The sequence below is a fragment of the Anguilla anguilla genome, chromosome 9 (assembly GCF_013347855.1).
Source record: "Anguilla anguilla isolate fAngAng1 chromosome 9, fAngAng1.pri, whole genome shotgun sequence".
NCBI classification, from domain to species: Eukaryota; Metazoa; Chordata; class Actinopteri; order Anguilliformes; family Anguillidae; genus Anguilla; species Anguilla anguilla.
This window is the reverse complement of record NC_049209.1, coordinates 41,157,133-41,184,278: the sequence shown is the minus strand read 5'-3', so window position 1 is coordinate 41,184,278 and position 27,146 is coordinate 41,157,133. Positions and strand designations below refer to the sequence as shown.

General features: G+C 44.0%; 1 protein-coding gene across 1 annotated transcript in view; it reads right to left on the bottom strand.

The window, feature by feature from the left end:
* The window catches only part of polq (polymerase (DNA directed), theta), a 40,083-nt gene extending 12,947 nt beyond the window's left edge, over window positions 1-27,136 (bottom strand). The window contains exons 1-19 of the mRNA XM_035433279.1: window positions 26,291-27,136; window positions 25,753-25,855; window positions 24,711-25,464; window positions 24,109-24,291; window positions 23,255-23,385; window positions 17,252-17,408; window positions 16,604-16,709; window positions 15,906-16,161; window positions 15,382-15,541; window positions 14,733-14,879; window positions 14,285-14,497; window positions 12,083-12,225; window positions 11,219-11,405; window positions 9,700-9,842; window positions 8,855-9,048; window positions 7,273-7,397; window positions 3,890-4,133; window positions 636-3,472; window positions 106-249 (exon numbers count right to left, since the gene is read on the bottom strand). Coding sequence (XP_035289170.1) covers window positions 106-249; window positions 636-3,472; window positions 3,890-4,133; window positions 7,273-7,397; window positions 8,855-9,048; window positions 9,700-9,842; window positions 11,219-11,405; window positions 12,083-12,225; window positions 14,285-14,497; window positions 14,733-14,879; window positions 15,382-15,541; window positions 15,906-16,161; window positions 16,604-16,709; window positions 17,252-17,408; window positions 23,255-23,385; window positions 24,109-24,291; window positions 24,711-25,464; window positions 25,753-25,855; window positions 26,291-26,361 — 6,298 coding nt within the window. The 5' untranslated portion in view covers window positions 26,362-27,136. The remainder of the gene's footprint in view (window positions 1-105; window positions 250-635; window positions 3,473-3,889; window positions 4,134-7,272; window positions 7,398-8,854; window positions 9,049-9,699; window positions 9,843-11,218; window positions 11,406-12,082; window positions 12,226-14,284; window positions 14,498-14,732; window positions 14,880-15,381; window positions 15,542-15,905; window positions 16,162-16,603; window positions 16,710-17,251; window positions 17,409-23,254; window positions 23,386-24,108; window positions 24,292-24,710; window positions 25,465-25,752; window positions 25,856-26,290) is intronic.
* Window positions 27,137-27,146: the final 10 nt, after the last annotated feature.

The window sequence follows — 27,146 nt, the reverse complement described above, 5'->3', positions numbered from 1 at the left end:
AACCTGTGACCATGTGTGACCTTCTGGTTACAAGACCAACTCCTTACTTGAGTCTCTAACTATGATTTATGACCAGTGATTGGCTGCTCTGGGGTCTACTCTTACCTCTGATTGGCTGCTCTCGCAGCAGTGAGACATAATAAGCATCTTTTCCTCCCCAGCAAACAGACATCCCAGTCAGGATCAGAACCTCATTTCCTTTCACAGGAAACCCATCTATGCTCTCATTTTTCTTCGCATTAGTGTTCCCTAAAAAAAATAAAATTGAAGAAACTGCTTGATCTGGTGCACAGTTTATGAGATTTAATTAATCAAATATGGAAAATATAATTTTGAGGGATTTTCAGAGCACTGAGTTATGATTTATATATTTTTTTACAACAATTTAAAATATTTGAAAAACATATAAACAGTGTCTGCCCCCCAAGTTAAAAGCACAGTTCACTTTTTGGGGTTTTTGCACATCATTTAATTTTTTGTGTTTCAGATTGGCCAGGGCAGTTTTTATGTGCAGAGAAGCATATTTTAGATACAGACGTTTCTCTGTCACACAAAAACTGTCAGTGTCCTCAAAAAAAAAAAAAAAAAAAAAACCCCACTAAAACTGGAATAATATCATAATAACATACACTCACCTGGCCGAAACCTTCCACCAATGGCAGATTTGGGAGACCGCATGTGCTCCTTCCTCTCACAGGCCAGAGCAATCGAGAAGCGACTCTTAGACTTCCACTCCTGGATGAAGGTGTTGAACAGACGGTAATCACTAGCCACATCAATGATGGCAAAGCCCTCAGGGCTGCTAGGAAGGGAGGCGGTGGTCTGGGGGGGGTCCTGAGACAGCTGGAGCGAGAAGCCCTCCTCGATCAGAGATGTGTCCGGGTCAGGGTCTGGGTCCGACACGGTAGGAGGAGGTTGGACTTGGGGCGTTGTCACGGCCACTGTGTTTCCCAGGAGAGACGGGGCAGGAGTGACTGGTGACGACTGTGCTGATGAAATGGTCATGGTCATTTTGATTCTGGGAGTGACCGGAACTGGTGTTGGAGGAACCAGGTCCTTGTGGCCTCTTGGCCCGGATTCCAGTTCCTCAGCTGGACATCGGGATTCAGATCCACCGCCCCTTTCATCTTCTGTTCCTGAGTCACACTCCAAACTAGTCTCCAAGCTCCTCTGTCCGATTGTCTCTGTGGTCACCTGTTCGGGGGCATGTTGGTCTGTTTCGACATCTACAGGAGCGTTGAGGGAGCTTGTGAATTTTCCGGACATGCTGGGCCACTGGTCTAGAATGTCCTGCATTCCCGGGCTCAAGTGAAACGACCTTTCCGACAGAGCTCTATCAGTTGAAACAGCTGGATTCTGTATGTTGCTAGCATGCTTAACAGTCTCAGATGCAAATGTACCATTGGACAGGCATCGTGTTACACTGGTCGGCCTCAGCGGCAGCTCATTGCTCACTGATCTGAGAACAGTGGTCAGCCTGTTAAGGTAGGGCTCCCCAATCTGCAATGAATCGCCCCACTCTGACAGGCTGAAGGAGGATTCGCCCCATTGGATAGCCTCGGGGTCATTCTCTGGCTTCTCGTCATCTTCCCGCTGTGCCTGTGCAGAGGAAATGTGGCTGGTGTTCATGTCTGTGGCCCCACCTCCAGCCTCCTCCAATGGCCTCCCCTCTGTCGGGCTGTCCAATAGGAAATCCTCATTCAAACTATCAAACAGGAAACTACTGCTCCTGTTGATGCTGCTTTCAGTAGGGCTCTCAGCCCACTCCCTGTCAGCATCTGGCAGAGAATGAATTTCACTTGACCGAATGTTTGTTTTAACAGCATGCTGAACCTCTCCATGACAGTCAGAAGCCTGAGTGCTGTAGGCCAGGATGTCCTCCATCTGGCTGTCGGTGAGGGAGGTGTTGTATCTGGGTGGAGCTTTGGCAGGTGAGTCACTGCCCCTTGCCCCTTCAAAAGAACGATCATCCATTAACAGTTCCTGATGCAAATCTGAGCAGGCCCGATTCTCCTCACTCGGTCGTTCCTGCCCCGGACTTTGATGATTGGTATGTGTTTGTTTTGATTCTGATGAGATTCTTGGCTTTGAACCATAGTCGTTGTGGGACACCACTGGGCTCTCATGAAGCTGCATCATCATCTTCTCAGTCTGGGTGTCCAGCTGAAAGCTGTCCCCGAACACCTCCTCCTGCCCACTTGTGTACAGATCGGGAGACTCACACGTCTCCGTATCAGCTGCCCTGCCCTCCACAGCTCCAGCCCTGCACCTCCTCTGTTCTGGGAGTGGAGGTGAGGTCTGCTTTCCCAGAAAGCCAAGATGTTGATGCACTCGCGAATCCCTTTTCTCATTATCAGAGTGGGACAGTGGGACATGAAGCAGCGAAGCTCTGCTCTGTGCCTCCCATACCACGGTTCCACAGCTGTTACCCGCATCGCAGTGCTTTGATTTCTGCTGCCGTTTCCTCAGACTGACAGATGGGACATCACCCATGCATTCAGAAGAATCATCCCTCTCTTGGTTCTCCAGACACACCTGTTTCGGCTCACTCCCAGAAATTGCTGCTTTCATGGTTTCCCTGTTGACTCTGGCTTTAGATTCACAATCCTTTAACGAACAAGATGACGATGATGATGGTTTGGGGACAAGTGGATTCCTTTCGACTACCTCCCCTTCATTCGCAACCGTACAAAGATGGGATGCTTTCTTGGGTGCAACCGTCATGGTCACATGACCATCCACCTTCCTGCGCTTGGATATAGGAGTCAGAGGTTGCTTACTGTGAGGGTCGCCCTCTGACTCAAGAATGCGCTCCTTCCTGGGGCAAGATGGGCCAGCCACACTGGATTCAGGAGGAAGCTTGGGCTTGGAGGATAGCTCCACAGTGGCTTCATCGGTCAAATTTTTGTCCGAGTTTATGGACTTTAGGACTTTGTTCAGCGTGACGGACTGAGCATCTGGCTTGGCCCTTCCTAGATTAGGAGACTGATTCAGTGGGTCTATAACCGTTGCCCTCAGGAAATCCTTGGTGGGATGTTCCTCTGACTTTGCCAGAGAAGGTAGGGAACTTCTATGAGGGGCAGAGAACCTGGCTCTGTCGCAGGACAAATTGTGGCTCTTTCCATCATTGAAGTTGTTCCCCTGCCCCACCGCAGAGTCCCTCTTGGCTTGTTGGGCACAGCCCTCAGCTGTGACCTTGTGCAACCCCTGAAGTGAGTGTGGCTGGGATGGTGGGTCTTGTGCAGGTTCGGTGGCGAATGAAGGGGGGTCAGAGGGGTTCTGGGGGAGGGATTCCGGGTTCCACTGAACCCCAAGGAGGGCCAGGTCCTGCTGCAGGAGTAGCTGGGCCTCAGCCACAATCTGCAGTGCCGCCTCCTTCTCAGTCAGGCCCCGCCTCCCACTCACCCAGATACAGCGTGCGCTCCGACGCTCCTGCGCCTCCTGCTCGCTCTCATCAGCTGCCTGCCGAGAGCTGTGACACAAAAGAAATTGTCATGACCATTATATGCAAATCAAGGCATCACTGAGGGCATGAGGATCACTGCACATAGAAAATAGGAACTATCAATACCTGAATAGCCTATCCACATTACAGTTACCCTTTTTCCCCACATAAAAGCTATTGGTGCAAAGTATGTTGGTAGGAAGGATGAAATGCTCCGGAGTGTGCACCACTTATAAAAAAGTGTAATATAATCTTGTATTATATAACAAAAGGCCTTCTTTAAGTTGTTAATTTTGTCTGGCAGACTAAAAAAGAAACGGATCAACAAGCTCCAGCAACAAACAACAACAGCTGGTACAATACAGCTCACTGAGCCCTCAAATATTTGAATAACTGCCTTAAAAAAACTATTCAAAAGACCGTTGTGTTTTCCCGTGGGCCTACCTCTTAAAAGGGACAGCTTTCTTCAGGACCTTCTCCACAACGTCTGGACTGGCACGGGCCAGGTCGGACACGGTGAGGAACCCCGCATTGTAGAGCGCCCGTGCACGCTGGGCGTTGAGGAGGAACACCCTCACCAGGTCGCACAGCTCCCTCTGCACCCCAAAATTCAGCCGGCTCTGGAACTGGGACAGCAGCAGCTCCAGGTTGTGCCATCCCAGACGGTTACAGAACACAGTCACCATGCCTGTGGGGGCACACGCATGCACACGTGTAAGCTCTTACATGGCGTCATATACAACATGTCAATGCTTAGTAAACTTAGTAATTCACACACTCTTGCATGTATCGTCAGTGGTGCCTGTGATCTATGTGATATCTGATGCAATTCGGTTCAGAGTCCCACAGAATTGACAGAAGTATCTCCATGTGTGTAAATCTGTTTTCCCAAAGCAACAAGGCACCAGAGGCCATAGCCGCCCTACAATTAAAAATTGAATATTGGCTTGGGGGAGATAGACAGTTGGATTTTTCTTGTAAAAAAGATTTTTCTTGTAAGTAGAGTGCTTCTGCCTCCATCAACTTTTCTAATCATTTCAATTTTTCCCAGTGCCAGTGTAACTGGATTATGAGCTGCCATTTTAAAATCAATACGAGCAAAACTAGTAACTGTCACACACATCAATAAAGCTCCTGTGGGAGAGCAGCAAAATGGTCGCCGGCCATGCTGTGCAGGTGACCGTGATGCAAAGACAATATATAGAGAAAAGTACAAGGGAGTGCCAAAAAGTGGATATCATGGACAGGGACCGCCATACACAAGTGACCGCCAAAGCAGCCAGTTCTCCAATTCTTTCATTAAGGTTGAAATAAACTGTACTCTCAACTCCAGAACTACCCATAAAGGTTCAATGATGTTTAGATGTCTGGTGATAGTTAAGGCCATGGAAGGCATTTGACTTAATCCTGGTGTTCATTAAACCACCCAATAACTCCCATTAAATGGTAAATGGTAAATGGTAAATGGACTGCATTTATATAGCGCTTTTATCCAAAGCGCTTTACAATTGATGCCTCTCATTCGCCAGAGCAGTTGGGGGTTAGGGGTTAGGTGTCTTGCTCAAGAACACTTCGACATGCCCAGGACGGGGTTTGAACCGGCAACCCTCCGACTCCCAGACAAGCGGTCTTACCTCCTGAGCTATGTCGCCCCATTACATCACTGGCCAAACCATTACAGATCCACCACCATGTATAACATGTAACAGATATGTTAGGTTGAAGTGTAATTTTTGACGCAGTTCTCCTTGCCACAGTAAATCATTTTGCAGTTTTTGTGAGTGATGGACCTGAAATTTGGGCACAGGCCATTTGGCCTCTTTGAAACTCTTTGTGTTAGTTGTCTCATGTTGCTTTGAAAACTCACATATCAAAGCGCTGATTGTCAGAACTCTGATTGTCAGAACTCTTTTATAGCTGACATACTGCTAACTGTCAATATTAATCGGACTCACCTGTATCATTACCTTTGCAATTGTGATTTAAGCACTTGTCCAGCCCCTGAGTGTGTGTGTGTGTGTGTCTGTGCAAAATGCACGCATAAAACAACATGATAATTGTTGATAATAAAAACCTGATCAATGTAATACAATAAATGATTGTAATATGAGGACCTGATCAGTGCTAAGGAAGATTAATTATTTCCTAATGATGTTGCGTAAAATCACAAGTGGGTTGATAACAACATTACCGCATGTCGTTGTGCTAAGAGTCAGGACACAATGAAGGTGTTATCAGCCTAGAATTATCGATTTAATCATTCCATAAATTATTCCTGTTAGAGAATTAGTATTGATTAAAGCAGGCTAAATGCCAGGGTAATGGACCACTTTTATATTGATAAAAATACAATGCAACGTGAATCTTGTATTAGTAAATGTCTCTGCGCCGATTATTGTTGATAAATCGTATGCAGATTAACTGACCAATAATGCAAGATTAAGTTCGACAAAGAAGCATCAAAATGTTGTTTGAGTGTTCATGACATACTGTTCAAAAAATACATTTATCATTTTTTTGATAAAAAAAAAAGATTCATCCATTTAAGGATGTCAGTTTACACTTGGCCCACACATTCAGGAGAATTAAGTATATAGAATTCCAGTCCAAGATATGAAATTATATAAGAACTATAAAATGAAAATAGAATAAGAATTAGATTGAGATCTTGTTAAACTGCAGTTGAAAAAAATGGTATTCTTATTATGCTTTTCTTTTTTCAAATCAAACCCAGTAATCTGAAACCAAAGAACACCCTGATAATCCTCTGTGCCACCCAAAAGGTTGACGCAGGACTTGCATCGATCCACTGATCCTTAAATTATGTGGATAGGCAGAGAGTAGACAAGGAGCATGAGGTGAGCCCGTCCAGATTGATCAATTTAGTTTTTGTCTCCAGGTTACAGGCAAAGAGAAGATGTGCTTTGCGTGCAAATCATGACTGGCGGTGTAAATTACTAACTCTGGCAGTCAAAAAGCATCACTGAACCGAAACACTCACATTATACTGGAATACTTGATTATTACATAATATATGTATACATCATTAACATATAGCAGATTCCCCCTAATGGACTGGTAAGGTAAGTCAGAGAGGAATTTATGAGCTAGCACACCTTACGTGACAATTTGTACAGGAGTATAATTAGAAAATTCAACATTCACCACGTCACATGCTTCTTTTAAAATTGTCAGTGATCTGCAGGAATGCTACCAGTATCTAATGAGTCAATGTATTTTTCAAAAAAAGCTTCTGATCCCAGACTGAAGGATCATGATTTTTTTCATTTGTTTCAATTGTTAAAATGGGAGATATAGTTTTGAACTTTGCAAAATCTTAATTCTGGCAAATTTTAAATGAAATGAGAAAAACCCTTTTTCAAATACAACCTTGCTGCCTACATTTGGACAAATATATACTTAGTACTCTGGCATCTCTTCTATAGATTAGATTAGATTAATTATACTTCATTGTCAGATTTCTCTGAAATTTCACTTGCATTACAAGCCATACTCCCTTTCACATACAGGAGGACAGACTCATGTTGATGCAGTGTAATAAAACAGTACAAAATTGTAGCAAATTTAATTAATAATAGATCATTATAAAACATACACAGGCACACATCCTAACTGCACTAGCACCATAGTACACTGCCACTATTACATTATATTTCCCCAAACAACTGCAATTACCCATGGTCCATGGCCTATCCTGAGGCCATGTTTTTTTTTAGCAGCTTGACAGACTGAGGAATGGATGTAGAACCAGTTTGCATTATGGAATGATACAGGGGGGAGGAGACAGGTTTGGTTAAAGGTCTTACCTGCGTAGGTGGAGGCAGACTGCTGGAGAGACTGCAGCTGTCCCCGGCTGCAGCCATACTTCTTGGCAACGGTTGCCAGGGGAACCTCGCTGATGAGCTCAAGCAGCACCAGAGTGGTGAAAAACCTGTGTCCCAAAAATAAAAACAAAAAGAAAAATACAAATGTGGGCTGCTGGGTGGCGTATCCTGTTAAGGCACAGTTTTAATGTTTCAATAAGCCACACAGAATTCTGTTGAAGCAGGACGATGCATAATTGCCCATAGTATTGCATATGGAGGGAGAGATTCAGACTATGGGGATGGCTGTGTCTCACTGCTGACAAGCGATCCCTGCTGGCCAATCAGGGGCCTGTGCTGTGCTTGCTCAAGTTACACAAGTTTCTCGGACTCATGTAAACCGGGGGTCAGTGTAAAAGCGGCATATATAACACACACATGGGAGGATAGTATGTGTCCATTTGTTCATTCCCAAATTGACAGCGGTGGTTAGACTTTCAAAATATGAGGAAAAGGGGCAATAAAAGAACAATGCAAAATGAGTGTGTGACGGGAATGCATTTAACATCACCCCTGGCCATGCATGTTTGCGAGTACAGTGGTACAAAGAGCACAGGCAATATAGTCAGATGAATTGTCCTTTACCTCATTCGACAAACAAACAAATGTGTGGCACATGCCTAAAGAAGTCTTCAGGCCTGTGTGCTCGGTTCCAACATTGGTCGTTCATTTCCGGTCTTCCAGGGGGGATAATACTCTTACCAAGAGAGCACGTGCGGTTACCCATTGGGATAATGAGCATGACATCATCCACATACAATGGCCTTCTCAGTCACCATATCTGAATCTGATCAAGCATATATGGGAGCTTCCCAAAATGCCATTTGAGACCGGGAGTTCCACCTCCATCGGCAAGGCATAATGGTAAGTTGCTTGACTTTCTCATGGGAGAACAGCACTGCATTCCTCCTGCAGAACTACACTGCCGCAGAGGCAGAGAGGCCTGCTTCTGTGCTTGGGGATTTGTCTATTCAACATCTCTGGTTCTTCGGCGACCAGGGAGAGCTGCAGGACCGCAGAGGGCGTCAACCCCACTGACAGGCAGGGTAGCAGCTGTTTCTCAACGCCCATAAGTTGACAAGCTAAATAGAGGGCTGGGGGTACAATGGTTTTACAACACAGCCACGACGCGTTCCACCTTTCCAACCCTGTGGTGTCCTTTGATGTTTCTTTCAGGAAGCGGTGCCTTTTAGAAGGAATTCTGAAGCGGTTATTTTGTCGCATTTTCTTTCTTTGGTGCTCTTCGCCCTCAAGGCACCTTTGTTCTCCTGTGTGTCTTGGCCATTCATCACCTGCCACCCCCCAGCACTGTGTCACTATACAAGCCAGCAGCCACACAACACAAGAACTATAATAATCTACATTTTACATAATCACATTGGCTGTGAAATAATTGCTGGTTTTATTACATTTTCGCCTAAGTTTAGCTTCAGTTTTCCTTTGTTTGCATTTTACAAGCAGTTGTTACATTATTTTATCAGTGAAAAGTGGTTATTAGATGTAAAAAGCCGCAGAGGAACAGTACCGTTTGTGAATAGCCATCTGCCTGCGCTGTTTTTCTGTTTTGGCGACAATTTTCCCGCCAACAGAGCGGGCCAGGAAGCCCTCCTGAATCCCGACCATCTCAGCCACACGCTTCATAGAGGAAGGCAGGCTCTCCCACAGGCAGAAAAACTGATACCAGTCAATCGTCATCCACTCCGCATACACAGGGGTTATCTTTGTCAAACACCAAAAAAGAAAACCAACAACAAAAGACCCTTCACATGTATTACCTTTCAAAATTACATTCAGCAGATGTTCTTATCCAGATCAACTTACACAGTTTATTTTTTAAATGTACAATCAATTCACACAGCTGGATAACTGCTCAAACACTTCTGGGTCAGTACCTTGCTTAACAATAAAAGGGCAGTACCCCACCAAGGAATTGAACCTGCAACCTCTCTGGCAGAAGCTCACGTCCTTAATCAATATATTACACTGCCTCCGACCACTACCAACTCAGTTACCAACAGAAGAGATGTAATTTCTTCCCATACAAAATTAAATGCAATTTTCAACAACCGGATGCAACTGGACAAGCATTTCTTTTCAATATCTGGTATAGCTGGCAGTATCTAAAGCAGTAGTCTCCAACCCTGGTCCTGGAGAGCTACAGGGTCTGCTGGTTTTCATAGTAAATCTGCACTTCATGAATCAATTAGAGCAGTTGATCACACAGTTAACTCAACTCACCTGGTATCTTGGGTCTCAACTGGGTGCTGATTTTAAGGTGAAAACAAACAGCAGACCCTGTAGCTCTCCAGTACCAGGGTTGGAGACCACTGGTCTAAAGTATTAGAACACATTAGAAATAGACAGAGTTACCTGGTAGAGGATGTGGAGGTCATTCTCCAAGACAAAGCCTTTCATTGCCCTCTGGAGGTCGGCGAATATTCCCAATGCCTCGGGCGGGGAAAGGGAGGAGGACAGGGTGGCCGTGCCCAGGTGTGTGGGGCAGTACCGTTCAGCTGGAAGGGAGGGAAAGTGTCACAGTGACACAATTTGTCATAGCAAGGGACTGTATTTGATCCATAGACTGTCAAACACATTTGACAGATTGAATATTTGCCGGATAGGGTTAGTTAGCTAGCTTGCTAACCAAATGGCTTGGTAACCGAAGTTGCTAACTGTTTTAGAATACTAGACTACCCAATATAGCAAATAAGTGTTTGCTGATTACGCTTTCTGCCAACTAATTATTTGGTTAAGTAGGCTAAAGGAAATATAAAAAATGACTTAGCTACCGAAAAAAATTCAAAGAAGGATTAATTTATGCTCGATCAGTGCAGCTGTAAATGCACACGCCATAATGAAATCACTACACGAAATGGGATGTCTGCATTTTCTGACTTTGCACAGATAACAGGTGGACGATGAGTCGGAGCCGCAATGTCAAGGCCATGAGGCGCCACCTCCCACCCCAGTGACCATAGACTGTAGCCCCTACGGTAGCTCAGTCCTCCGAATTGATCAGGAAGTGACGCAAACTGTACCTCATTGGTTCACAGAAATATTAGAACAGTGCCCAAATGACACAATAAATAATGAAATCGGCCCATGGACAGACATAAGACGAACAAAATACACATATTGTGACTATATGTTCTTGTGAGAAAAAATTATTGACTTTGTATTTTGATCGCATTTGTACCATAGGCTTACATGGAAACCGGATATGGAAACACCTATACTGGAGCCAACCGCAGTGGCGCTAGTGATCAGCGTCTCTCAACAAGACCAGGAAATGAGCTTCAAAAACAAAGCCTGGTTTTGGCCGCTTGATTTGATCTAGTGCTTCTAATCTCAGTTTCATGGGCCTTCATGGTGAAGGGGAGGGGGATTCCCCACAGCTATCATCACTACTATAGCAGCTGTAGCAACCACAGGGCCATTTTTGTTCCAGAATGCTCAAATATTTATTTGCATTCGTAGATGCTGTTCTCCAGAGTTACATACAGAAAGTGTACAAGGTTTCGACAAAGAGCAGAGATGATGCCAGATTAAATGTCACAACCAATAATTGTAAATACATAGACCCACGCAACATGGTAAGTGTCACAGTTGATCCAAGAGGGCGTAAGGGCTTACCAGGCGTCAACTGAGGCTGAGAGGGAGATAATTAATGAACCAAATAAACTGGTTAGGTGACACAAGTTGGGACTTCTACCAGGATACAGAGGAACCTCCCTACTGTCTGCAATGAGCACCATGTGATCTCCGGTAACAACACCATGTCAGTAACCAACGTCTCCTCTGATACATGGCTTCCCTGCCAGGACAGTATCCCCATTTTATTCCAGAGGACATTCAAAACTTAGGCGTGAACCATTCTAGCCATACTCACTCTTCTGCTCACCGTCACCTTCTACCTGGATCTGGATGAACTCATTCTCCATCAGCCAATCAACGCAAGCCTCGATGGCTCCGCCCTCCAATTCCCCATGCCCACTGGAAATGCTCGCTGCTAACAGGGTGCACGAGGCATATGTACGCACGTCTTCTGGGGTGCTGGCCACACCCCCAACAATGATCTGCAGGACATGGAAATATGAACATGAGAAATAAAGAAAAGTATTTACTAAAATCAAACATATATTCACAAGAACAATAGCCAAAGTACAGCTGATTTCTGAAATACAATATCAGCACAGTACCATAAAAGTTCTTAAACTCTTACAATCTTACATCCCAACTGTCTTAAACTCACATGCCTACACTCTTAAATTATTTAATTCTGAACACTTATATTCCAATATTCTTTCTTAAAATCGTACATTCCCACATTCTTAAACAAATTATTTCAAGATTCGGACACTCATCCTACAAATATCTGCGATTATGATTTGATGTTTTCATTTTAGAATTAACATTCCTAAAACAGCTTTTATTTATTATGCACCTTGGTGTTGGAATAGATAAACTGGACCTGCTAATACCACATGCAAAGTTCAAAGGTTTCATTTTTAGAACAGTAACAGAATAGATGAGCCATTTACATGGTTGACATTTGTTTTAACATTACTGATATACTGAATTGTCATTTCTAATGTCCTGAATACGCTTGTGCATTTGGATTGGTGCATGCTGCTTTCTTGGCCAGGGTGAGCTCTCACCTGGATATATAAAGAATACATGCCCTTATATATTCTTAAAATTGACCCCAGTGTGGTTAACGTGTAAGCGGCTCATGTGTATAGGCACTCTGTACCTCCAGGATAGCCCTGATCATGCTGGTGGTTAGCCCCTCCCCTTCCTTCTTGACCAGGCAGCTGCTGATTGGTTTGAGGGAGCCCTGGATCAGGCTAACCCCCTGCAGACGCTCAGACTCCTTACACACCAGGATGCTCTCCCCTGGAGCAATACGAAGGCATCATGTCACTTATTCATTTCAGCATAGTGTCAACCTAATTTCAACCTCATTCTAACCTCATTTAGACCACAATTCAACCTTATTAAAAAACAAATTATTGTAATTGTTCTGATCATGTCTATAAGAATGCTCAGCAACCATAACTGTTAATGCATTTTTCATGTCAATCCATGTTGTTTTAAAAAGTGGATTCCTATAGTAGACCAATTTATTTTGCATTGCAAGTAGAACTGATGTAGGAACAAAATCCAGTTGGTGAATATTTCAACCCCTTATAGGTCACCAGTTGGCCTCCTCTTGTTTTCTCGCATAGTACTTCAGTCTTCCACCAGCTAGAGGCTGCATTAATCTCTTTATCATGCCCTTCTAAAACAATGAGTCCATTTGCTCCACCTCAAGTAATTGCCACTAATTAAGCACAGGTGATGATTGAAAGCAAGGTTTACAAGTGACACTCATGTGTCAAATTCAGTTTGATTACTAACTATCGTGGACATGCTACAGTATTTTTGGCTGGACTGCGACAGCGGGGCCAGCCCTACAAACGCAAATGTCTGTGACTGAGTCACTGAGTGATGAAGTTACACCATCGGCGGCCGAGTTATGAAGTTACACCATTCTTCGGCCGGATGAAGTGTGTTAGGTCCAGCCATATACTAGGTTTTGACCTGGTCTTGTTAAGTGTTGTACAGGGGCATGATAGGTATTGTTAGCAGCAGAGAGAAATGCCCACATTAATAATGAGAGTAGCATTACAACCTCTGTCTTGTACATTTATCTCTTTTGCGCGTCTTGTTCTTCCGGTTCGTCATCAAATTTGCTATTTCCATCTCCGGTTATTCAGTTTGAAAAAGGCACGGTTTGCCATTCACCAGGGGAGACTGGCTCGTTGAACGCATGATTGGTACTTGTGGGTAGTGATTACTTTGACTGTGCGTGCTTGACCTTATTTTGTTCAATTTAGATTTTCCTCTCGCCTTTCCAGTCTGTTTGTTGATTGGATTTCGTGTTTGACCACTGACTCGTTCTGTTTGATTCGGATTCTCGTCTAGCCCTTCAGGTTTGTTTGCTGATTGGATTTTGTGTTTGACCACTGACTCGTTCAATTCGACCTCGACTCTCGTATTTCTCCTCCGCTCAGCATATAGTGACTCTTGGTTAGTTAGAGTGTTCCCAGCGCGATTACAAATGCTTCCATCGGGACACCTTTTTTGTTATTTTGCTTTGTTATTTTTTCTTTATTGTTTTTGAAGGTGACTCTGGGTGGATTCTTACATCTCCATTGGGGGTACACTCTTTGAACTCTTGCTCTCAGCATGCAGATTAATTGTCCCAAAGCTCAGCGTTCAAAGCTGCCCCATACCCTCCAGAGGAACTGGAGTTGCCTGTTGGTCTGCAGTTTTCATTCCCATTGCCCATTCCCCACTCACTTCCCTTATACTATTTCCTGTTATGGACTGACCAAGACTGGGTCATAACAGCAGTTATATAACATTTAACTCACACAAAAAAAGTTAAAGAAAAAAATTAATTCATAAGCCAACTTTAACTAATCATCAATCAAGACATTAAGTAGACTCCGGTGTTTTAGTGCTGGGCTAAAACAAAAACCTTCAACCCTTTTCGGTTAAGATTGGACAGTCCTGCTTTACACGGTTGCATTTTTCTTTTCACTACAGCAATACTCACTCCTGGGCCTGGAGAGCCACAGTTGGCTGGTTTTTGTATTTTTAATATCAGCGACTGATTCAAACCAAGAAACCAGGTGACTTGAGTTGACTGTGCAGTCAGCTATTTTAACTAATCTATTGCTGCGCTACTCACATACTGAGTAACTATGAAAGCAAGCAGGCCCCGTGGCTCTCTAGGACCAGGAGTCAGGAGCACTGGCCCAAAGACATGCTTTACTATACAATTAGCTACTTGACTGTGCTGTTGGAGTGCCTATGGGGACCCCTGGAGGATAACTATAGAAATACAAGTTTAAATCCCTGCAGGTCACATGGTGGAGACAGATTGGTGGCCCTATGTATATCTTACCCATGGTGTCCACCCCTTTCCTCCCTGCCCTCCCAGACATCTGCTTGTAGGAGAGGATGTCGAGCAGGCGTCCATTGAAAACAGGTGTGCGTATGATGACACGGCGGGCGGGGAGGTTCACGCCAGACGACAGGGTGGAGGTGGCAACCAGGACCCTCACCTGACCCTGTCGAAACGCACCCTCCAGGATGTCCCGCTCGTCAAATGTCAAACCTGGAGATCCGGGACATGGGCACATGTCCTTACATACAAAAACATTCTTGTGAAAGCACTGATGAAGGTCCCTCGACCGAAACATTTGTTGTAGTTTATTTATACATTTTTATTTATTTTTTGCACTTGAGCACTTTTACTTGGTTGCACCTATGATTTAAAAAACACATTTTTGGTATCTTAGCCTTATTATTTTTTCAAATGCTTCCCGTTTGTCTCCAGCATGTGGGATTACCTGCGTGGTGGAAGGCCACGCCCCAGGGGACTGTGCGCTGCAGCGTCTGGTCCAGTCCTGCGGGGGAATGCTTCAGCTGCGACACCACGTCCTGCAGCCCCTCCCGATCCAGGACCAGCGGAGGGGGCTCTGCAGCCTTCTGTCCTTCTGTAGGTGCACAAACCAAATGTCACTGCAAAGATGAGCCACCCACTCACACCAGGAACCCATAGTCACCCATGACCTGTCTTCATAAAGGGTCTTAATGGGACTCAGAACTGCAGTAGGTTCGGTTTTGTATTTTAGCTCAGAATAGAAAACACCAGGGTATGGCCAAAAACCTCAACCCAGATCATAATTCCTACTGTACAGATGCTTTATGTATATGGACCCCGATCTACGAACAGTTTTGCTCATAAAGCATAAATTTGGAATGTGGGCATGAGAAACCTACTAAATCACTACTATAGCAGTCAGGGCTACACCGGCTACCAGACTACTTCTGTAATGGGAAAAAAAAAAACATTTTGTTGTTTAAAATTCCGTTCAACACAAACTGGCACACACACAAAATACACATGCATACAAAGAGAATGAAATTACAAATGTTAAAAAAAAGAAAGAAAGAAAAAAAAACACACAGTGTAATTTATAGGCCTTGCTGCAATACCTCGGGCAGCTAGCAGAGCTCTGTGCTGGAGGTTGTAAAACTCCCGGGCGATGCTGTCAGCCAGCTTCTCACACCAGTTCTTAGAGGGACAGAAGAGCAGTACGGAGTGCCCGCCTTGGATGGTCTCAAAACAGAGACCGACGATGTGATCATCATCACCCTGAGAAAAGACACATTACACACATGAGAAGACATATTTTCTAAAAAGACACAAAAAGACAGGGAAAAACAAAGAAATTTTAAAATCAATCAGGATTTTTAAAAAGCATACACCAGCTAAACAGTTGTGAAAAAAGTCCATGCAGAAAATGTCAAAAAACTGTGTCTTCAGTAGAGGCACAAAGGTCTTAGCATTACACTCAATGAGTCGGGATTAAATCCCAACCATGTCAGTAAGACTTGGGTTAAATAGTTCTTTTAAATACATTTGCCATTTAGACAGCAGTACAATGTCCATAGATTGCAGAAAATATTAATGGAAGCCTCTATTTTAAATATTACTTGCACACATGGTTCTTTCCCACCTTGACCTGCAGGGCAGGTTTGAACACTCTGACCAGGTCCATGGAGCCGTCGTATATGCTGGTGCCGATCTTCAGCCGCTCCTCTAGGGGAACAGGCCGGTAGTCTGTGTGGTACAGCTCCGCATTCAGCCAGGACGCCAGCAAGCTCAGGTTGGGCAGAGTGGCGCTCATACCCACGATCTGAACGCCATCGCTGAAGTTGGCTTCACCCATGACCCCGCCCTCACTGAGGCTGGCCTTGCCCTCTGAGGAAGTCCTGCACAGGAGGGAGTTGAGCATCACCACAGACTCTTTATACTCTCCGGACAGCCAGCTCCTGCATTCCTTCCATTGTCTCTGCTTCTTAATTACATGATGTTTCAGAAGATTCTATAGATGTACCAGATAGCCAGCTCATGCATTCCTTCTGCCCTCTCCGTTTCATACAGGCCGGTTCAGGTTGGTAACAGCAGTTTACAGTGTGACATGACTGTACAGATTATTCACTGCAACTTTCTCACCCTTGGTCACTCCCAGCTCTTAATGAAATTTCAGAACATGCTTCAAATTGGAATGCTTCAACGGTAGGGAAACCAAAAACAGAACTGAATATCAGGTGTGTCTATACAATCTGGCATTGCCTTCACCACAGATGCCAATCTCAATCACATTGCTGAATGGCTGCTAACGATTGAGTGCTGAATGAGGCTACAACACACCTGGCGGCTCTCTGGGTGACATAGCGGATCTTGGTCAGGAGGAGCTCCAGCAGATATCCTCGACCCGAGTCTCCCAGCATGTGTAGCTCGTCCACCACAACGATTCCTCAAATCAAACACTCAGTCACCAAATATGTAGTCTGGAGTCCAGATTCTCGATCATTGATAGAGCGCCTGGATAACTGTATTAACTTTTCTGGCCTAGGCTCACAGCAATCTGATTGGTGCACAGTTAGATTTCTGAGAGTGGGCTAGTTTTGTCAATCTGTCACTTTCTTGCACCCATTCACGAGGCTCTGTGCCCACTCCCTGTCATAAATCTCATTGCTTACATTTACTCTTGTCCCGTCTACACAGGAGGATGATTTGCCAAAAGTAGTAACAGACCTTTGGTTTATTACCAAAGGACATCCATCCCCGAACAATTAAACCACATCAGAGTTAGAAACTAGTCAAATGCATAGTGCTGTAAGGTTAGGTTACTAGTTAGCAAACTGACTGTAGCACTGCAAAATATTATAATAACATATAATCACATTTTATATAATATTGATAAGAAGTGCTTTTAAACTGGCTCTGAATACAATAGAATGCAACTGCCTTTGGGAACACAAGCAGCACAACACTCGCTAGTGGTAAGATGTGTACCTAGCAGGTCCATCCTGTTCTCTTCTATCAGCCTGTTGATGAGCCCGTTGGCTTTCTCAATGGTGCACACGGCCACGTCCAGCGATGTGAACCCTCCGGCTGCAGAGGTGCTGCCCATGTACCCCTCTACCCGTATCCCGGCCTCCTGGAACACATTCTGACCAATCGCACACACAAGAACACAGGGTTGGATTGCACAGTTAACTGGACAAAACCAACCGGCTTGTTTGTTCTTCCAGCTTTGCGGTTTCTCCTTAAAGTGAAAGTTGGCTTTGTTTCGTTGGCTTTAATTTAGGTAATATGAAAACCACATAGCTTACAATCTACATTTAAAATAATTTTAATACGTACATTTTTGACTACTGAGAACATCAAACAGAAATTAGGCAGCTGAAACAAGAAGTCAGATGACATGAGGGTCCTTCTCACCGGCCAATTGCCATTAAGGTCAGAATCGCCACATTTACATACAACGCAACAGCCCATCTTAGTTGTGTGCTGGTTCTATTCCATGAAGAGCTTCACCGATTATCTCTTTAAAGGCAGACAGAAAAAAACTGCAAGTCAATGTTAGCCTCCTTTTTGCCAATGGCAACAGATTCAAGCAAAAAATTTTCAGCATAAGGATATTACCCTAGCTTAAGACAGACACAGAAACTATGTCGCCAGAGAATCACCAGTAGCTGCATAATTTAAACTGCAATCATGGATCGGCCATAATATGCAAACTAACAATAACACAATAAATGTATTTCATCCATAATTTTATTATGACACTTGTAACAGAAACAACATAAAATGGCAGGAGTAGCAGGATGAAATAAGCTACAAATAATTTTCTGGAAATCTAATCAAAACTAATGTTTTTCCATACAGACTAATAATACTTTTAAAAAGCCATAGGAGCAATTTTTGTGTTTTAAGTTGCTCTGTTTTAAGAGCAAGCTAGCAAGACATCTCGTTTTCGACCTCATTCAAATTAAGCACTCTACGAATCGCACATTGCAACCAATGGCTGTGTAAACATTATGATCAATAAACTAATGCCAGACACCGAAAGAGGATTGGTTCAAAGTAGGAGGAGTAATTATTTTCTTGTTATGGGTCATCACACGTGTAAAAAAAAAAAAAAAAAAAAGGACCTTTGAAATTTTGCGTTTATGGAATGCTGACCTGGGGGGCAAGAGGCAGGAAGAGATTTCAGGGCACAGCAGTGGGCACCTGCCATCTTCCCTCTCCTTAGCACAGCTCTGACTTATCCAGTGACAAGCAGGAAGCCATTAACAACAAGACCCAATTTGTATCGGGTGGCAGTACATTCGAGCAGCTCAGGATTTGAAAAGTAACCATGGCGCAGGAGTGTGTCCGGTGCTTTCTCCCTGTTGGCGAATTTTCCGGTCCTTACGGCTACGCTGCCAGCTAAAGCTAGAATGCCATTACTGACCCTCCCCCCACCCACCCTCCATCAGCCAGCTACAAGAGACCCCCCTCAAAGCATGCCCTGCTCTGATACTCAGCTACTCAGAGAGGCTTTGGTTTTTCTATTGTCACCCAAAGCTTTCCACAGAGGCGGACAGCAAAAAGGGCTGAAATTAGCGACGGAACTCCAGACTGGAAAAGTCCCTCGCTCTGCCACTGCCCTGCCTGACTGGTCTCACATTTGCGCTGCACAGGGAGCACTGTGAGGTTTAATTGTCTTGCCACCCTCACCATTTATCAAGCAGAGCTGCTAGATAAACAAGAGGGTTTACGAGGCTCCCGGGTTACAGAAGCCAACAAAGGGAGCCTGCAGTGCAGTCAGCGCAGCACCCAACACCCAAGCGACAGCCGGCCAAAACCTGGACTCTGTGTATCCGCCCTGCTGAGAACTAACCACAGAGCCTTGGAGACTGGGAAACAAGCTATGGGTAGATAGCTTTCCAGCAGTAGAGTGAATATCCCCCTAGCTTCTCGCATCAAAATGTATCTGCTGTTTCCCCCTTATGAAATGAAAGGCATGTGGTTTAGAAATGTCACAGGCACACATCCCTCACTGTCTCTCAAAATCATAAACGACTGGGCATCAGTGGAGAAAGGAGGGGCGAAGCTGGCTTCTATTTACCAGGCACTAGACTCCACGTGTTGTTGGGAGAGAGACCAGACACCTGACCCTGGTTTAAAAAAATTGTAATTAAAAAAAACACTCAGCCAGTCCTCTCTTTCCCTCCAGTCTGGCATCGACCTATCAGACATGGTTTAGCACATGCAGACGGACCCCCTGCTTGGATGCATTATACAGGATAGACTACTGGCGGCAAGACTTTCACTCTCTTACTTCACTGGCCCCAAAAAGGGCTGTGGAATGAGACTGATTCTGCATCAGAGAGCTTTGAACTGCAATGAAACAGCCCTTTCAAGAGTTCAGTGAGGCGATTACTGCTCTCGTTAGGTTCCGGTGACTAGTTCACGACAATCAACCTGAAAGATGCTTATTTCCAAAAAATTAATTTTGCATTCCAAGGAAAACCACACGCGTGCAACAGACTCCCATTCGGTCTCCCTAGCTCTTCGCACATTTGTGAAGTGTGTTAAAGCAGCTATCGAATCCCTTTCCCTTTGGAATTTGTATATTAATATCGAAGATTGGCTCATTCTCGCAACCTCCTGGGAGAGAGCAGCACTTCACACTTCAACCCTTGTTGCATAAAAACAATCCTGCGATTGGTTATGTATTGGGAAATGTCCTCACGCCGAGGCAGCACACATCCAAGTATTTGGGTCTCAGTCGTAACTCCCTTACCATGATGACACCCCAGTTGGATGTCAGACAGACGACTACTTCGTTATCACTACACTTTTGAAAAAGACACGTAGGGAGAGTTGTACGAGTGATGCAATGCTACTTCTCATCAGTGTAGTTCCCCTTGGGCTGCTATGGCTGAAACCTGATCAACAGTCACTCATCAGGCCTGGTGCAAAATGCAGGATCTCTGGAGGCTGGTGATGGTCCCTCTACTGGGCTCTCTCTGCAGAGGTATATTCCCATTTGCTGCTGGAGTTTTAATGGTTTTAACAGACTGCTCCATGATTGGCTGGTCTACATGAGGCCATATAATCGTTTCTGCAAAGCTTGTTTGACAAAGGTCTCTGATCATCTAAACTTAAGGAGTACACTGTGCCTATTTTGACTTGCCACCCTAGCCTTGCAGTTACATCAGTGGCCAGCCATGCTTTGGGCAGATGTTTCTTGTTTGCCCACTGGTGCCTAACCCAAGTTCTGCGGCCACAATGCAAGTCTCCTTTTGAGACTATGCATTTGGTCAAATTGGAAATTCTGTCACTTCAGATGGCATTGCTGCAGGCATTGATGCAACCTCTGTGTACTTTCAGTTAATCCGGCCAGTATGTCTATTGACCCTTGGGTGCAGTTTGGCTCAAACTGACCCGAGACAAACTTCACGTAAAAGAGAAATTGCACTTTTCAGAGTCCGTATTGCTTTAAAGAGGCAGAAAAATGAAATCAAGGTATGTTTCCACTTACACAGAGTAGTATCTGTACATCCAATAATTATTATTAATTAAACTCTGTAGATGTTTGTGAGCAACCGCAGGATTATATTTGGAGAAAGACATTGGAAACATACTGTGATTAAATTTTTGGGTGAACCGCCCCTTTAAAATCCCCAAAATGCCCCAGGTATATTTGATACAACATAAAAGTGATATCTGCGCTATAGTAACACTTAGGCTGACAGGTGTGTAGGTATAAGGTAAATGTCCATAACAGCAAAGAGAACACTTGCACTCCAAAGAAGGAAAAAATGTGAAAGCTGAGAGGAAAAAAAATGCAATACTTTAACAGTGTAAGTGTTCAACAAGATTAAAGTATTGCATTTTATTTTTTCCCCAATTTGGAGTGTGAGTATTATCTTTGCTTTTCTAGGTATATCTGACCCAGGCTGACAGTTTCACAGGTGTTAATAATTTAATAGAACATAGGGGTTAATTGGGATAACAGCAAGGTTGTGTCACGACTGGTAATTACACTTAAGGGTAATTAAGTCACCATTCTGGTGGCAGGTACTTGACATACAAGCTTTCCATTACACTGACTACTTAAGCCTACTTCATACTTTCCGCGTCCGTGTGGGTCTGCATGACGTAAATGTCGTCATCCGCCCATGTCTGCGAGGGTCCGTGCGGACCCCTATGCGGACGTCCGCGTGCAGCCCAAAATTTGTGACCGCACGGACTGTACGCATAGCAAGCGCGCCGACTGCGCATGCTCCAGATAACAAAATGGATGCTTGTTATGAAGAGAGGTTGTGCGAGGAGATCCACCGTTACCCACATTTATATAATTTGTCTTTGAAAGAATACAAATACAGCCAAATGGCGTTGAACTCCTGGCGAGAAATCACGCAAACGCTTGGGAGAGATGAAAATGCCTGCCGTCAAAAGTGGAGATATGTTCTTCTTCTTGATTTTTATGGCAGTTGGCAAACAACGTTATGGTGCATTACCGCCACCAACTGGAATGGAGTGTGGATCGGGAAATGCGCATGCGTAGAATGCCAGACCGTCGCGGACCCTCAATTGTTGTATGAATGGAACCACGTGCGCGCGCGACCGGTACAAGTCCGCAGCTGCCCGCGGACACGGAAGCTATGTCCGAGCCTTTAGTGTATGGGTATTGGGGCAGCCCCATTAGCACTACTGTCTGTGGTTCCACAATGGGCATAATTCTGTGGAATATCTCCACAGTCATGTGGTCAGTTCCCACTGCCTCAGGCCCTGCACTCTGTGCACTGATCATAATGGCTGTGTGGAAGATCTATGCTATTCAATTTACTTACCTTCCTACCACATTTGCTAGCAAAATGGTGGTCTATGTGTCTCCCAAGTTAATGTGCCGGCAAAGTGAGACTTGCTGCCATGGCAACAAGGCTACTTAATGTTGTAGTGAGTGCAACCATCTGATGACCTCTCTACCCATCTCACTACTGTCTTCTTGGACAGCATGAGTTGACCTGACCCTTGTTCACCATTAGGTTTGCTCCTCGCCGTAGCTTTGAGCTGTCCAGTGGCTTAGACTGCTTAGGGGTTATTACAGGGAATTTGGTCTGGCACCGTACCCATCATAGTAACCTGAACTCCCCCTTCACTCGAAGGGTGTTGTACTAAACTGTTGCCAAACAGAGCCAAACAGAATGTCTGGTTATGTAGGTAACCTTGTTTAATGAAAGTAAGAGTGAACTGATTGGCTTTCCTGAACTGTGAAATACACTTGAGATTTCACATTATTCCAAGGCTGAATGAATGGGCACAAGGCTCTTTTCTAGGGCACAGGATGCTACCATTGGGTACCAGCTGGCATTGTTCTTCAAATATTATTCAGTCTGTCATGGGCTTAAAGCTTATTCCCATATAGAACCAATCAGCTGCCTCTTAGACTCAGAGAACATGAAACCAAAGGTTCTTAACTCTTACTCATGATGCCTACTAGCATACGAAGGTGTTGGTTTCAATATTCACAAAGGAGCAGCCACTGCATGACCACACCTTCCATTTCCAGTCTTTTCTTTTTTTAAAAGAAAAAGGCAACAATGCTGAGCTTCTACTGGAGTGGGTCTGTAACACTGACTTCCCAGCATGAGTAAATGGTCATTTTCTTCTCATTTGCACATCTCTCAAGGTGTTTCCAATTACCAATATCACATCTGAATGGTATGTACATTTATTTTTTCTTTATTTTTTTTAAACCAAACACTTATGTTAATTAATTTATCAAGGATAAAATAAAATTAAAAATTAGATCAATTAGAATCCTACAAAAAGCACTCTAGTGTTATGAAATACTCTAGTGTTATGGAAGATTAGCCACAATATCAATGTGTATGATTTAAAAAAAAATGTATTGTAATAATACAGGATATAAAGTAGGGACCAAAGAGGTAATTTCAATATGTGATGACATTTCACAGCAGCTCATGGTCTGAATATAGTCAACAAGATTTGGCATACCTGGAGGTAAAACATCTTCTCTTTTGCCACAGACACAAACGGGAGAATGAACATGGCCTTTCGTCTGGTTTCCAGGACTCTCTTCAGAATCAATAACTCAGAGACTAATGTTTTACCGGCGCTGGTAGGAGCTGAAACAAAGGATTGAGAGGAAAGGCTCTTATTGCCAATTCCAACTGCCTTCAGTCCATAAACAGACTTCTTGGAAGGCTAAAATTAATATGCATTACAGTTTATTACAAAGAGGTAGCTTTGTTTACACTGACAAACCCAGTTCAACCATATACCACCAGGACTGCCTGCCAGCTAAATCTCACAAAGGACTTGACTGAGTTCTGCAGTGTTGGAAATATTGTTCAGAGAGATCAGTACCCATAAAAGAAGGCGAGCAGTTTGAAAGGCAGACTGATACAAGCAGTCAGAGTGTTTAGAGATGTGCATAAATTTGGAGCTCATGAGGTTCTACCAGATTTGCAGGCCTCTCCCAAAAGGATTCTACATTATGGGTGGACTGAGCAAAATTTCCATTTCAGGAATGAATTCACCTGTGCAATATATTTTTTTAATTTCTATTTTACTTTCTCCCAATTTCCAGTGTGTTTGAGTTCACTGAGGCAACGTATTAAATCAGTCCGGAAGAGCACAGATAAATATACGTTCTCCTCCAAATCAAGATGTCAGTCACAATTTCTTGTCACTTTAAAGTCCGCCAATCAGCTCCCACAGACATCGACAGAGACTTTCACGTTCAGATCGTGCAACCAGGCTGTGGGGGCCCCACTGATCTGTGGAGGGGGAGACTGATGAGATTGTGGGCAGAATACAATTGGAAATGCTTCCTCAGAATGACTTACCTGAATAGACCAAGTTCTTGCCCTCCAACACTTTTCCCAGGGTGAGGCACTCTGCCTGCCACTCGAACATCTGGACCACCCCCAGACTCTGATACCTCTCAAGGACCGCCTTAGGGAGACCCCAGTTGGACAGCAGCAGCTTGTCAGATTGATTGGCAGGAACAGCCATATGAATGCTATGTCCTGAGACAAAAAACAAACAGTGTTATTGGAAAAAAAAAAAGTTATCCAAACATGACAACCAGTTTGTCAAAAGCCCTGATGGTCTGTACGGTTTACTAAATGCAGACATGATACAAACGTAGGCCTGTAACATGAATATCAACATAAGGCCTCCATTGGTGGACGCATCACAATGTGGCTAACGACCTACTCATTCTTCAGTACTTTTAGTGTTACCTGTATGACTTTTTGAAATAAACTGTTTCATGCAGGGGCATGCTTCGGCAAAAAGACTTGTGAGTAGAAGAACAGCCTCAATGTCTTTTTCAGAGTGGTAAAAACTCACTAGTCTCTTATTAACCAACCTGGGTAAAAAAAAAAAAAAAAAAGTATTTGAAATACTCTAACTCTTTAGACACCAGTAAAATTTGCAGTCTCACCAGGTGTGTCCCCCAGTGTGCTGAGGTTAAGCCCAGGAGGTGGAGTCAAAACAGAGGAGGAGGTGTTTCCCGCTACGCTCTGCTGATGGAGCCGCCTCTTCCTCTCCAACGCTGCAGCCATGTGGGTTGGGCTGAAAAGGATGTAGTCCCCAGACACATCCAGTGGAGCGTCAGCATGCTGTGGGCCACCGCCACCAGAGTTGGCAGCCTTGAAACAAGGGGCCACCGACGCAGTGTTTATCACAGCAGCTCGCTTTTGAGAAGCCACACCCCATGAATTTGTACAATCTGGGCCGGCCCTTTGTCTTTTGTGCTTGGCTTTCCGGGGGCCATTTTCACAAGCCGCTGGTCTCCGCTCGTAACAGCTCTGGGTGCTTCTGCCATCTTCGCTGAACAAAAGCTTTTTGGCTAAATCCTTACAATCTCTTGACGTCCTCGAGTACATCTTTGAAGTTTCAGGCTCGGAAAAAACAGGAACTGCTCTCACATTTGAACGCCTCATTTCCCCAGTGCCCATAACATGTGACTGCTGAGAACTTTTAGATTTGATTTTGGTAAATTCTGGCTCCTTCTCGGGGACCACCCTGTCAGATGTGGACACTCTAATGGGGTTTGACTGGGGCTTGGTTAACACAGCTGCATCCGGTCTCTTCTTCAGCAGGTCATCCACAGGACTGAGGGCATCCAATGCTTGTAAAATGCCCTCATCCAGAGCCAGAGTTGATTCCCCAGTCCACTCCTGCTTTTCTGTTGGCTTTCAAAGAAACAAACTGACATTAGTAGCAGCTTTCAGGTATTACCAAAAGTGACATCACCTTCTGTAGCTTCAATAAAAGTGTGATTAGCTCCTTGGGGTTAGTAAACTAATCCTGTCACTTATTGTGCAGTGAAATTGGCGAGGGCCACAGTTCGAAACTCGCAGCAGAACAGCCTAGTTACCTGCCTCTAATGTGAACCCATATAGACTTGCAGTACTCCTGTTGAATACATCAAGATGTGAATGCAGAGCGGTTCTTTGGTGCTGTTCTGAAATCAGACTCACCCCATCAGCCATTTTTGTATGGTTCATGTGCGCACTGTTGCGATCTGGTTGCTGAAAGCGGCGTGAGCATCTTGGTGCCAGTGGTTCAACACCAACAGGAGGGCTGTATAATGACACAAATGCATGCATTAACTGTATAAATATGTGCTGAGTACATTTCAGTCATTTTATTTAGACATGAGAATTATTTCCAAGTCATACATTTACATTTTAGGCATTTAGCAGACATTCTTATCCAAAGCAACTTACACAGCTGACATTACTTACATACCACCCATTTATACATCTGGATATTTACTAAAGGAATTCAAGCGAAGTACCGTGCTAAAGGGTACAACAGCAGTGCAAAAGCTGGGACTTGAACCTAAAACAACGTAGTTGCAAGTCCAGTTCCCTAACTACTATGTTACATTTCCGCGGTTCATTATTTTAACTATGACAATACATATGACGTTATAACCTGACTTAAATCAGCAATGTCTCTCATTTTACACTGGGTTTACAATTTATTTAACATATAAACGATATGGATTCGCACCTCTTTCTCTTGATGACCGGGTGTTGTCCCATGTAAAACTTTCTCTTCGATTGTGGGCCTGAGGTATTCATTGATCTTCAATAAGGTACCAGGTTGATTGTGCCACAAAAATGCAAAATCTTGTTTTACAGCTTGCTAGCTAACGTTACTAGCTACGAGATCTTAACCTCACAGAAGACATAGCTCTCCATAATTCTGCAGCTAGTGGTATGAAACTAAGAAACATTTTATAAATTAAAGTGACAGTTTAAAAAAAAACTCATGACTAAGTCGTGATAGCAAGATTGCTAGCCATAATAAATTAATATTCAGTTAGTCTGCGCTAACGTTAGTTGCCTAGCCAGCTAATGTTAGCAGGTAAAACTTCTGTTGAAGATAAAAACAAACTTGTCGAGCAATGTTACAGAATCAACAAATTACACATGTTGCATTATTAGCTAACTTTCGCTAGCCAATGAAGACAGCTGGGAAGTCAGATAGTAGCCACAGTTATAACCTTTATTAGCTACCACTGTCTGCAAACTAGCCATGTACTGACATTAGCTATGTAGCTAGATACTGTTAGATAGCTAAGGATAGTTATCCATGCTCTGTCCTAGCAAGCATCCGAGAGTGCTAGAAAAGATTAAAATGACATCCGTTGTTTACAAAAAAAGTGATAATTTTCTATTAAATATTTTGGGTTGAGGGAGACAAGTGAAGAAAAAAAATACAAAACAGACGCGATTAATTTGCAAACAAACGATGCAAAACAAAACAAAACTTTGAAAAAGCCGCCAGTACGCAACAAATATATTCCGACTCTCTACAAGTTTGTAATAGGAACGTTCCACATCTCTTTTTCTCTACTGGCTGT